Raw genomic sequence first — 12,040 nt, 5'->3', positions numbered from 1 at the left:
GCTTGCTAACAGAAGGTGGGTAGATTCTAACGTCCCGTCCCGCCGCCCCCGACGAGCGCAAGACTGGTCGGCTATCCCATCTTAGCTCGAGTGCTGTAACCCCAGCGAGTGAGCTGAACAGTAGAAAGAAAGCATGGGAAAGATTACCAGGCTAGCTACAGGGAGGATTTCTTGTTCCTCTCCCAAAACTACTACATACTTTTTATTTTTCTCACATTGAAATTGGGCCACTAACACGCCCAGCCCTTTAGAGCCAAGTCTGGTCTCGGGTAAGTATAGTAGTTGCCCCTTGCAGAGAACATGCGTCCTTGACCCGGCCCCAACATACAACGTCGCATGGAAACCCGGTCGATCTGTGGCAATTTCCGGCCGTTCACTTTGTATTCGAGGCTCCGTTAGTTGGCAGCGGCCAGCCAGCCAGCCAGCCATGGCTTGGCATTGAGGCGCTCGTGGGCGAGATGAGGAACAGACTGAACGAGCCAATTCTCTCTTGCGATGTCTGGCATGATAGGCGCCTGACAATTTGGATGATGAGATGGAAGAGGAGCGGGTTGAGATTCGGGCAAACAGGGATCTGCGGCGAACAGCACTCAGCACATTCGGAGAGCGTCGCGGTTACCGAGAGACACGCCGAGGCACACTAAAGCCCAAAAAATTGCTCGGGCGATTTGCGCCGGCGATCCTATTCTCAAAGCCGCGCTAAGTTCACAACAATTATGGAGAAAGCCCCAAGAAGCAGGGTAGCCGATGCGACTTCCCTCGTCTTTGTTTCCCGAGCCGAAAGGTGGCACAGCAATCGAACTCCGTTTGTTGTTTCTTGTTGTCGTTGTTCTTTGTTCATGTCGAGTGGCAGGCAGCGTCTGGGCATGTGGTTGGCGGTAGCGGCGAACTCAACGTTGCACATGGGCTTCCCGCGGTGCTGGTGCGGATCCAAGCAGCCGAACATTGCGTCGAGGTGCTGCTTGCAGCTCACTGGTCATCTGCACAGGTTGGCACCTCTCGGAGCTGCTGTCCAGTCGTGTTTTCTGTCGTCACAGCTGTGCGAGCTCAGGACCCTGAGAGGTGCCTTGAGCCCCGACCGCACAGGAATCGTTGACCGGTCTGGCGGACTTGCTTCGAAATTCGACCGAGATGCAGTCATTCCAATGAGAGCATGGCTTCAATGGTTTCGCATAGATCAAGTTTGTCAAAGAAGCGGAGTGAGTGCCGGGAGCGCAAAAGTTGTCTCTTGCCTAGCTGAGGAGAAACCAGGGCATCTCGAGCTTACCTGGATTTACCCTTTCTCGGAAAGAGTTAACAGGAAAAGGGAAGGCCAGCAAAACAAAAGGAAAACAAAAAGTTGACTGAGCAAGGAGGGCCACGGCCAAGCTACGTTGCATTGTGTTCCGTTGCGTAAAACTGCAGAGCGAGATTCGTGACTGCATGCATCCAATTAATCTGCTCGCGCACACACATTCGAAATCGGAGAATGTCCTGGGTCATGTTCCATCCCGCTGTCGGTCCGTCCGGTTTATTCTATTTATTTAATTTGATCGAGAAGATCGGAACTTAAAAAACTAAAATAGGTTGCTGCAGCATTGAGACACTCTGGCGACCTCTACTGGTAGGCGTCTGGTGCCTCGTACCTCTGGACTGGTCGCCGTATTCAGCAATTTTTTTCTGTCTATTTTTTCGATATTTTTCTTTCTTTTTTGGTTGTCTTGTTTGTCTCGAAAAATTTGTTCACACCAAACCTTGTTGAGCTGCATTGGTATAACTCGCGTAGCAACGACAGTTTAGCGATGATTTTACATTTGCCGACGCTCCCCTCAATTAGGCCAGGTGAGGGAGACCCCCGTCTCGGGTTCCGAAGCGTCAATGTCAAAAGAAAGCGGCTGTTGTTCAAGATACTCGGTGGTGGCCACGGGTGTGCAAGTGGGAGTGGAGCAGAAAGTACGACTGACAGAGCGATGCAGCGTCTTGGTGCAAGGTTGCTCGACAGAATCCTGCCGATAGAAATAGGCGTGTGCGGTGGATGCGGTAGATTCGAACAACGAGGGGCTTCTATCGACACCGCTGTTTGGCTCTAGCTTCTACGTCTTGCCCTCGCTTCCAGTCCCCCCGCTTCTCCCCGCCCAGCCACATCTGCAACCCGCTTTTTTACGGTCAGCCAGCCAGCCAGCCACCTACCGAGCATTCTGTGATGCGCATTGTTGCATCGGGTGCAACACGGTAAGCTCGAGGCTCGACTATCATGGTGCAGAAACGCCCTTTGTTGCTCTGGTGTCCTCCTCCTCCGCCACCTCCCTTCTGCATGCATGTGTGAATCTTCCACTCCTGGATTTCTACAGTATTATGTTTTTACTTTTATCTTTTTGTTATATTTATTCTATTTATTGTTTTTTGGCCTGTGCTTTCTGCATCTGGATCAGCACAAGGCGACGGAGCTGTCAAAGCCCCAATCCAAACGCTTTTTCAAGCTGCAAACCCAACGCATCGCAGATTAACGTTAGGCTTCATCTAGGCGCCTGCTCGCTAGCGTACGGCGGCTCTGCCGAACACCTCGTGCATCAAAGAGAGCCGCCCGCTTACCCCCTCGCCTTGGCCTCGCCTCTCCTTCCAAAGTCGCCGTTAGCTCCCCCCACGACCCGAATCAGGCTCTCAGGCCAGATTCGCTGAAGATCTTCATTGCGAGTGCGCGAATGTGTGCAGTCTTTTGGGAAAACCCAGGCGATTGGGACATGCTCAGCACAGCAAAGGCCGATCTGCAGTCGAGCCAAACGGGAATAAAGAAAATAAAAATCGTACCATACTGTAGCAACCTCCAAACTTACTCTGCGCTTGTCTGTAACACTTGGCCCCCTCTCTGTCCCTCTCTCCTTGCCTTTGTTGCCCTCGTTTCGGATTGATCCGTTGTGACAATACCCAAGGCGTTGTGCACTCAGCTTGCCCTGGCTGTCACAACCGCCCCTGCAGCTGGGCCTCCTCCTCCTCCTTTTGTCGTCCATAGCGCTGTACTGTGCCTTTACTGTCCTCGCACTGCCCGCCTTTCCTTCGTTTCCACCACCACCATCACTGCGACCACCTCTACCACCATCATCTTCACCGATCTGGAAGACGCGCTGACTACTCTATTCCTTCTATTCCAGCTTTGCTTGTTCGGTCCCGCTTCTGTCTGTGGTCACTCTCCTTTGACCGCCTCTTGTCATCGCAGCGGCAGTCTTTTCTACCCTTCAGCACGGCACCTCTCAGATCCTGCATTCTTGATAGCTGCACTCTTGACACGACGTTGTCTCAGCCATCGACTGCAATCATCGACTGTCGGCGCACACTTCAGCGCAATCGTCAGCACTGGCAGCGCAACTCCGCTCAACCTCGACAACCTGTTCGCTACCAAGAGTCAGATTGGACCCTTCTTCACCCACAATAGCCCTACAATCGTTCGCACAGCACCTGCAAAGCTTGTCGTGCAGAATCGCGCCGAATCTGTCGAGCCAGGCATCGCCCTTGAACGATCCTGTTAGACACAGCTCAGCGCATCACTCGTTGCTCCTTTCCGTCACTACTTGCAACAGTCTACCGGAAGCCACCGATCACCTCACATCCATTCAATGGACTCGCAACCGATATCCTCTTAGCGCAACATTCGACTTTTTGCGCGTCGCTGTCCGTATAGCATTGGCACCACCCGAAGCGCTCCATCGTACTGAGAACTCTTTCAAGCGATCACTTCACGCCGCTTTTCATCTTGCTTCGTGCAGAAGTGCCGCACCCGCACGGCACGGCGTTCTTCATTTTTGTTGGATCCCCATACCCTTTCGCCGACATAACACATTGTCTCTGTGTGACCCTCGTGCTCGCTGCAGCACTCTGGCATAGATGCTAGCCTCCTTACGACCGCATTCACCCTCCGTCTTTGGCATCAAGCGTCACTACCAGCACCCCTCTGTCATTCAACCCGCTCACTCGGACAACGCCAAGCAGTCCCAAGCCGCACCCATGGAAGGCCGTGGCGCCCCGCGCTACACCCCGCCGCCCCTCGTGCGTCCAGCACTCGTCGCTGACGTCGGCCAAGATACGATCGAGCCGAGACCGAGTCCGCAGTTGCGTCAACGCTCATGGCACCACCCGTATATGCAGATCAATCGAGGTTCGTTGGGCCCGAGCCCACCTGCCTCGCTCGAACCAGGGGTGGGACCTTCCCGTGCCTACGAACGTTCATCCTACGATGGCCCGATGGCAGACCCACGACACAGGTCGCCACCTCATCGCCCCGAGCATCTGCATGCAGCGCCCGTGTCGAGGCCTCGCGCCGGCTCACGCGCCGACCTTCCAGGTCATGCGCAGCCTCTCAACATCGGGCCTAGGCCTGCTTACCCGCCAGGCGTCGAGCGTGCTGGCGGCATCGGTCCCAATCGCAACCGAGGCCGCTCCAACACTTTGACGCTACCGCACCCCGACGCCGCACGTGTGCGCGGAAACTCTTTCATCGCAGGCCGTCGCCACAGTCCCTCCAACGGTCCGTACAGTGGCTACGATGAGCCCGTACCGCCGCCAAGATCTTGGGAGGAGGTGCGTTCCTACAGAGACATGTTCCCACATCAGCAAGCAAGAGACATGGCAGAGCGTCGCTCGCCGGCACCTCGACCCTCTTCGAGGCAATCCTCGATGCTCTTTGCTCCTTTGAGCCCCAACCACGATGCTCACCTCCAGCTTCCAGCCTCTAGAGTCTCTGGTCAGATGGCGGCCAAGCTCAACGGCAATCCCAGTGTCATGACGCGCGGCGCCCAGTACCACTCGAGACCTGGCACACCTGTCTCGCCGCTCAACATGGACAATCTCACTATGGAAGATACACATCTGCCGTCGGCTTCAGGTATGGCTGCCCCCTTGTCTACAGGTCAGCAACGCTCGCCAGCCGACGCCCGCGCTCGCAGCGACTACTTTGGACCTGCCTCAACGGACTGGAGCCGATCGAGCCACGGCGCCACCGACAAGGCTGGCAGCCCGCGCTTCGGCCCGTACACGTCCGCTCCACGTCAAGATCCGAGAGACCATCCCTACCGCGCACCGGGCATGCTGCCTAACGAGGGTGTGTCTCCCGACACAGAAATGCCCCGCTATCATTCTGCTGCGTATGCCGCCACTGGCCAGCAGCCTCCTCTACAGCACCCTGGTCGCGCTGCGGTAGGCGCGCCATCTGGTTTCCATCCTGAAATGTCTCGTGCCGAGCAGATCGAACGCGAGCGTTTCGCCATGGCGCAGCATCGCGGCTCATTCCAAGCCGCTTTCCCTGGCCATGGCGGACCGCAAGAGTTTGGCTACCAAAGCGAATTTGCGCCCCAGCAAGGTCGCATGGGTCCTGGAGGCGGCTTTGTTGGCAACCCCGCTCAGCACGCCGTGCCCGTCGATCGCATTGCTCACAGTCGACGACGAAGACGCCCGCCGTACTCGTACTCGTCGATGATCACACAGGCCATCTCGTCTTCTGCGGAAGGCCGCATGACGCTGCGTGAGATTTACACATGGATCAGCACCAACTTCACCGGCTATCCCATGTCTGGACCAGACTCCCAAGGCTGGCAGAACACGGTACGTCACAACCTGTCGCTGGGAAAGATCTTCATCAAGAAGGCGCGAACCGCCCAGGACATCTATGACAGCTGCTCTTCAGGCAACCCGTCGCAGAGCCAGGCAGCAAGGGGCAAAGGTGGTTGGTGGACGCTGCATCCTGTCGTCCTCTCTCAAATTCGCTCGGGTCAGCGTACGCACAATGACGAGTTTGACGACTTGGAGCGTCTGGTCGAGATCGAAAACGCCGCTGCTTCTTCTCGTGCCGCGTCTGTCTCTACTTTGATGGGCAATACGACGTCAACATCCTCGGCCGACGACACAACCGTCTCGCGAAGATTGTCTGCGGATGCCGATCAGCACAAGGCGCTGAGTCGACAGAGAAGCTACTCGGACTCGCTCAGGCCCGATTCGGTTGACCAGCATCGCCCAACCTCGAGCCAGCATTCGTCCACGGCTCCCGTCAGTCGCCAAGGGTCAATTGGTATGAACCGCAATGCACCAGCCGGCCGATTGGCCTATCCAACCCCACACGGAGTACAGCCAGTCAAGCACGAAGAAGGCAATAGCGTTGCTTCTCGTGAAGACATGCCATCGGTACTGCAGCGCAGGTCCGGTTTTGATGGGGACGGTCATCTCTCTGCCTACACTCGGACGCGCGGCCACACGATCGCTGTGCATGGTTCGCCATCGCACCAGTATGTTTCGCGGCAGGACGCCGGCAACATGAAGACTGAATCGTACGCTTCCATCGCGCGGCCCATGACGGGCGTTGATCCAAGCCCGAGGTATTCGATGATACAGGCTCGTCAGCAAGTGGTCGAGGATGTGGATATGGAGCCATCCATGCCACCGCACCGAGACTCAAGCCTCGTGCTGCAGGAAGCGCGAGAAACACTTGTCTCTGCGAAACAGCAGCAGCAACAACCCAGGCTGCATATGCGCAGGGAAGTTGAGGGAGCAGCTGAAGCAGCATCATCCGCCGACACACCCGACGGCGCTGCTAGGATGGCCATTCGAGGACTGCTCAACAGCTGAGCGGTTCGCGCACGCGAACCAACTGGACGCATCGGGGGCTTTGGGCCCCGATCTTGAGAGGCCGATCAGAAGTTGCATCTTTTCTGTTTGCTGCCTGCGATCTATTGGCCCTGCATTGCCACTGCCACTGCGGTTTCTGTTGACGAGCGATGGTTTGCTGTATCGTTCTTATCTCTGTTTCTGTTGCACTCGTGATGTTGTGTCTTGTTCATATACCCACACAGTCAAAATTGGATGGCTGCAACAGGATGACTTTGGCTGCTCTCCGAACCGCATGCTGCGGTTCGAGCTGAGGGGAGATTCGTCCGCTGACATGCTTGACAGGGAGGACTTGTCCAAAAGCAGAGTGAGACGCAGTGGATGATCGGCACGAGGCATGATGGTGGACATCGGGTTTCCAATCGGCCAGCGATCTGGGATTAAGTTGAATCGGATCGAAGAGAGTGAGAGTGAGCGATGGCGGCTGATCGGAGTCTGAAAGAGCTGGTTCTGGCTCTGGACGCCAAGAGCTCTGCGCTTTTGGCGCTTTTAGCGATGGAAGAACGGCTGCAAGAAGACAAAAGCCACACTTGGAAAGATCCACAGCACGTGGACGAATGTCGGCTTCTGATTGGTCCATTGCTCTACCACCCTTAACCGGTGCGGAAACCCGGGGAGCAATTTGATTTTCAAACCACCATGCCTCTGCTGCCTGCTGAACGTATATCTGCCGTTCGGTCAAGACTGCCAAGGACACGACTTGAGCGTCGAGGAGCTGGCAAGCTGCATCTGCCTCATCAAGGAACGGGCCACTTGAAAGAGGCTGTTGAACAATCGATTGTGAGCTCGTTTGGTAAACCAAGGCACGGACAGCTGAACGATGCTGCACGCACAGACGACGTGGCAGCTCCGCGTCGGAGAAGCGGTGCGACCGTCGGTCAAGTTGTTCTGTGCCGATGGCAAGGCTGTCACAGGATCGACTGTGATCGGAGAAGGTGGAACTGCAAGTCGAACCAAAGCGTGGATCTCGCAGTCGGCAGTATGTGTGTGCTCGTTGTGGACACAAGGGGTCATGATACCGCTAACTTAGTTGCTCAACTTTATCACAATTCGAGGTGGCGCCAAAGAGAGGTGTTTTGGGTGAGCGCGAGCACTATTGGTCCTCTCTGCTTTGTGGATCGCACGGATGAGACCGCATGGTCAACGTGGGGAGTCGGACAGGCAAGAATCTCTCCGACGGGCCCAAGCTGCTGATCATCCTCGACACGTTGTCCAGCGTGTGTCGAGCTTGAGGGCCTCGAGTCCAAGTCGGTGATGCAGCAGACGGTTAGAACTCGGTTTCTGCAAGGGCCGGATCTCCGACGCCAGTCTAGACGGGCAACGCAGTGCCCCACTGGCTACTTTGCAGGACAGAACGACCAATGATGCCAACTCACAAAAGCTCAGGGATTGGCATACTGTAGCTTCAACAATACGGCAAGATAGCGTCGTGCTGGTGTAAGCGACACAAGCGTGGAAAAGGATGCAGGTTGTGTGTGTGTGTGTGAGAGAGAGAGAGAGAGAGAGAGAGATCGATCTTCGATCCCACGCTTTCGGAACTCGCTCGAACCGCACGCCGATCTGTTTGTCTGTTTGTGATCAAAGCTCACCGGGGATGGGCTCGTGCTTATGAGCTGCGGCTGTGCACCGACTTCGCTCTTTTAGATCAACATCAGCCAAGGTCCACAAGGTCGAAACAAGGCCCTTGTAGACGCAGACAATCTGCATGCATGCTTGCTTGCATGCGAGCGAGCGAGCGGAGAAAAGCTAGATGGGTGTACACGTTCCTGTCTCGCTCTCTCTCGCTTTTTGTTTCACAAATCGATGGCCGCCTTGAGTGAGTGAGTGAGTGAGCGAGTTCGTCCTGACGCGGTATTGCCCTTTTCCTGTTCATTCTCCTTGGTTGGCATCAAAATTCAAGACGCACATGCCTGCTTTTTATTGTTCCATTCCGTGACCGTTCGGGCATCCTCTCACTCTCGCAACTCTGCATTTAACGGTTCCTACCAGCTCGACAGCCACCCTCCCTTGCCATTGCCTTCCTCTTCGCAACCGACTCTCTCACTCGACGCACGGTCGCCGTTGTGTGATAGAGCTTTCATCCACGCCTTGGCCTGCTTAGCTAGCTTTCTGCTTGCTTGATCAGCTGCCATTCGCACCCAGCCCTCGACCCAAATTTTGCTGCTGGCCCGTTCATGCTACGCCTTTGAGCTCGCCTCCCTCACTCGAGATCGCCGTCTTTCTGACCTTCCTGGACTGATCCGAGGTCCTTTCTTCTTTTCATCTCGTCTCGCCTCCTTCCTTTCCTCTTCGCACCTTCCGACGCCGTACTTCCGCCTATCCTCTGATCACCCGATCACCTTCTTTTCTCCTTTAGCGACCGCCTAAATCAGTTTGGAACCGCAATCCGTTCGGCCAATCAGCTTCCCATCAGCTACTCCTCGATCTGCGTGGTAGGGTTGCTAGCAGCTCACCACCCCTTCGGCTCGCTTCCGACTGCCTGCGTCTTGTCCCGTCGATCCACTCCCTATCGAGTCGCACCGGAATCTCGCATCAGCCGATAGCTCCTAGAGGCTCAACAAAGCTACGCTGCCTCACCTCGAGCGCTTTGTCTTGGCAGGCACCACTTCCGGACCCCCTGTTGTTCTCTACGATCTCTTGATCCTGCGTCGTCACCATGAAGTTCGGCCGCACCATCAAGACGTCGCTCTACGCCGAGTGGGCCGATAAGTACCTGCAGTACTCTGAGCTCAAAAAGGAGATCAAGAACCGTATGGCCAAGAACAATGGCGTCTGGACCGATAAGGATGAAGACGACTTTGTCGCCATCCTCTCCAAGGAGCTCGACAAGGTCTACGATTTCCAGAAAGTCAAGGTCTCGGAGATTACCGAGCGAATTAAGCAGGCTCAGGCCGAAGTCAACCTGCTCGTCTCCTCGCGTCCCAATTCATCCACCTCGCTCCCGTCTCGCGCCAGCTCCCGCCCCACCTCGCATGCAGGCTCGGATGCCGAAGGCGACGAAGACGCGCCTCGCAAGCGCAGGAGCGTCGGTCCCGACGGCAACGTCCTCTATGCTGCTCACGATGCTGGCTCCGATGACGAGTTCGACACTGACACCGAAGACAGCGATGCATACGAAGAACGCTTCCTCGAACTTGAAGAGCGCCTTGCCATCATCATCGCAGACGTGCACGATTTGGCTCTCTTCACCAAGCTCAACTACACCGGATTCCACAAGATCGTCAAGAAGCACGACAAGCAGACCGGCCGTTTGTTGCGCAAGGAGTTTGTTCAGCACTACCTCTCATCGCGTCCCTTTTACAAGGAGAACTACGACCAGCTCATTGTCAAGCTCTCCAAACTCTTCGATCTGGTCCGTACCCGCGGAAACCCCGTTAAGGGTGATTCGAGTGCCGGTGGAAATCAATCCGCCTTCGTCCGTCAAACCACCAAGTACTGGGTCCACCCGGACAACATTGTGCCGCTCAAGCTCATCATCCTCAAGCATCTCCCTGTGCTAGTCTTCAACGCAGAAAAGGAGTTTCAGCAGGAGGACTCGGCCATCACTTCGATCTACTATGACAACGAAGACCTCGAGCTCTACCTTGGCCGTCTCGAAAAGACCGAGGGTGCCGAGGCCATCCGTCTGCGTTGGTACGGAGGCATGGACAACAAGCAGATCTTTGTTGAACGAAAGACGCATCGCGAGGACTGGACCGGCGAAAAGTCGGTCAAGGCGCGCTTCCCCATCAAGGAGGAGAATGTCAACGCCTGGATGAAAGGCGACTACACCATGGACGAAACCTTCGAGGCGCTGCGCAAGAAGGGCAAGAAGTCGGACAAGGAGATCGACTCGATGCTCCAGCTCGCCAATGAGGTGCAGTACTCGGTGCTCACGCGCAAGCTTCAACCAGTGATGCGCAGTTTCTACAACCGTACTGCCTTCCAGCTTCCGGGCGATGCGCGAGTCCGCATCTCGCTCGACACCGAACTGTCGCTGGTGCGCGAGGACAACTGGGACGGTCGCCAGCGCGCAGGCAACAACTGGAGGCGCATGGACATCGGCATCGACTACCCCTTCGACCAGCTCCCTGCCGAGGATATCGAGCGCTTCCCTTACGGTGTTTTGGAGGTTAAGCTGCAGACCCAGCTCGGCCAGGAGCCTCCTCAGTGGATTCGCGATCTGGTCTCGAGTCATTTGGTGGAGGCTGTACCCAAGTTTTCCAAGTTCATCCATGGATGTGCTACCTTGCTGCCCAACCGCGTCGACCTTGTTCCTTTCTGGCTGCCTCAGATGGACATTGACATTCGCAAGCCGCCTTCGAACAACCTCGTCATTGAGCGACCCAGCTCCATGGCACCCAGTCCAGCCGGGTCGTCGCGGCCGGACACTCCTGCGTCGAGAAACGGACAGGCGCCCTACAACGAGCCTGTCTCCGAGGACGAGTTTGAAGGTGCCGACGACTTTGACCGTGGCCATGCCATGGCGGACGAGACGCACGAGGCCGACAATGTTGGTCTCTCCGCCTTCGACCCGCGCATCCGAGAAGCGAGGGAGGAGCGGGAGCGCAACATCCGCTTGCGTCAGCAGGAGCTCGAGAAGCAGCTCGCAGAGAACCCGGACAAGACATCGAATACTGCCGGTGGCATGCTCGCTGCGGCCTCGGCGCCGTTGGCGACGGCGGATCGACGTTCGTCGCAGACCAAGACGAAAGCGGCCGCGCCAACACGCGACGAGATCCTGGCGCCGTCGCATCGGTACGATGCCAACTTCTTCTCCAAGCTGACGCCCAAGAACATTCAGCGGCTATGGAAGACCAAGGGCTCAAGCCACGAGCATGGTGAGGATGGACAGACGGACGCTGAGGAGGCGGACGACGAGGACGATCCGGTGCGCCGCGCTCTCGAGGGCCAGGACGAGGAGGTGCCGCGCGGACCCAACGTCGAGTATGTGCGCACCTTCCACGCGCAACCGGGCAAAAAAGTCAGCGTGCCCATCCGCATCGAACCCAAAGTCTACTTTGCCAACGAACGCACCTTCCTCAAATGGCTCGAATTCAACGTGTATCTCTCGGCCCTTGCTGTCGGGTTGCTCAACTTCAGCTCGCCGGGCGACAGGACTGGTCTCATCGCCAGCTCGTTCTTCACCATTGTCGCGCTCGTTGGCATTGCCTACTCGGGCATCATCTTCGTGATTCGCGCGCTCAAGATCCGACAGCGCGAGAGCAGCAACATCTACTTTGACGCGTATGGTCCCACGATCCTGTGTGCTGCGATCCTGTCGGCCGTCGTGGTCAACTTTATCCTCAGGTTCACCGAGTCGCATGAGCACAGGAGTCGAAGGGGCTTGCTCAACTGACGCAACTCAACTTGCCAAGGATGATCACGGCTCACACACGGTGGTCTGGCCCGTCATTACGAATCATTTGTTCAA

The 12,040-nt window shown here is 56.4% G+C and overlaps 2 protein-coding genes across 2 annotated transcripts; both read left to right on the top strand.

Annotated features, from left to right (window-relative positions):
• Positions 1–3,858: 3,858 nt before the first annotated feature.
• Positions 3,859–6,588, top strand: EX895_003716 (uncharacterized protein; the record flags this gene model as incomplete). The annotated part of the gene is made up of 1 exon (XM_029884314.1): positions 3,859–6,588. One exon carries the CDS (start codon positions 3,859–3,861, stop codon positions 6,586–6,588), a length of 2,730 nt encoding a protein of 909 aa, XP_029739024.1.
• A 2,695-nt stretch (positions 6,589–9,283) lies between these two features.
• Positions 9,284–11,965, top strand: EX895_003715 (uncharacterized protein; the record flags this gene model as incomplete). Its single annotated transcript, XM_029884313.1, has 1 exon — positions 9,284–11,965. The coding sequence occupies one exon, from the start codon at positions 9,284–9,286 to the stop codon at positions 11,963–11,965; it is 2,682 nt and encodes an 893-aa protein (XP_029739023.1).
• Between the last annotated feature and the right edge of the window lie 75 nt (positions 11,966–12,040).

The sequence above is a fragment of the Sporisorium graminicola genome, chromosome SGRAM_22 (assembly GCF_005498985.1).
Source record: "Sporisorium graminicola strain CBS 10092 chromosome SGRAM_22, whole genome shotgun sequence".
Taxonomy (NCBI): Eukaryota; Fungi; Basidiomycota; class Ustilaginomycetes; order Ustilaginales; family Ustilaginaceae; genus Sporisorium; species Sporisorium graminicola.
Note: the sequence above shows the minus strand (reverse complement) of the source record. Positions and strands in the feature narration are given on the sequence as shown.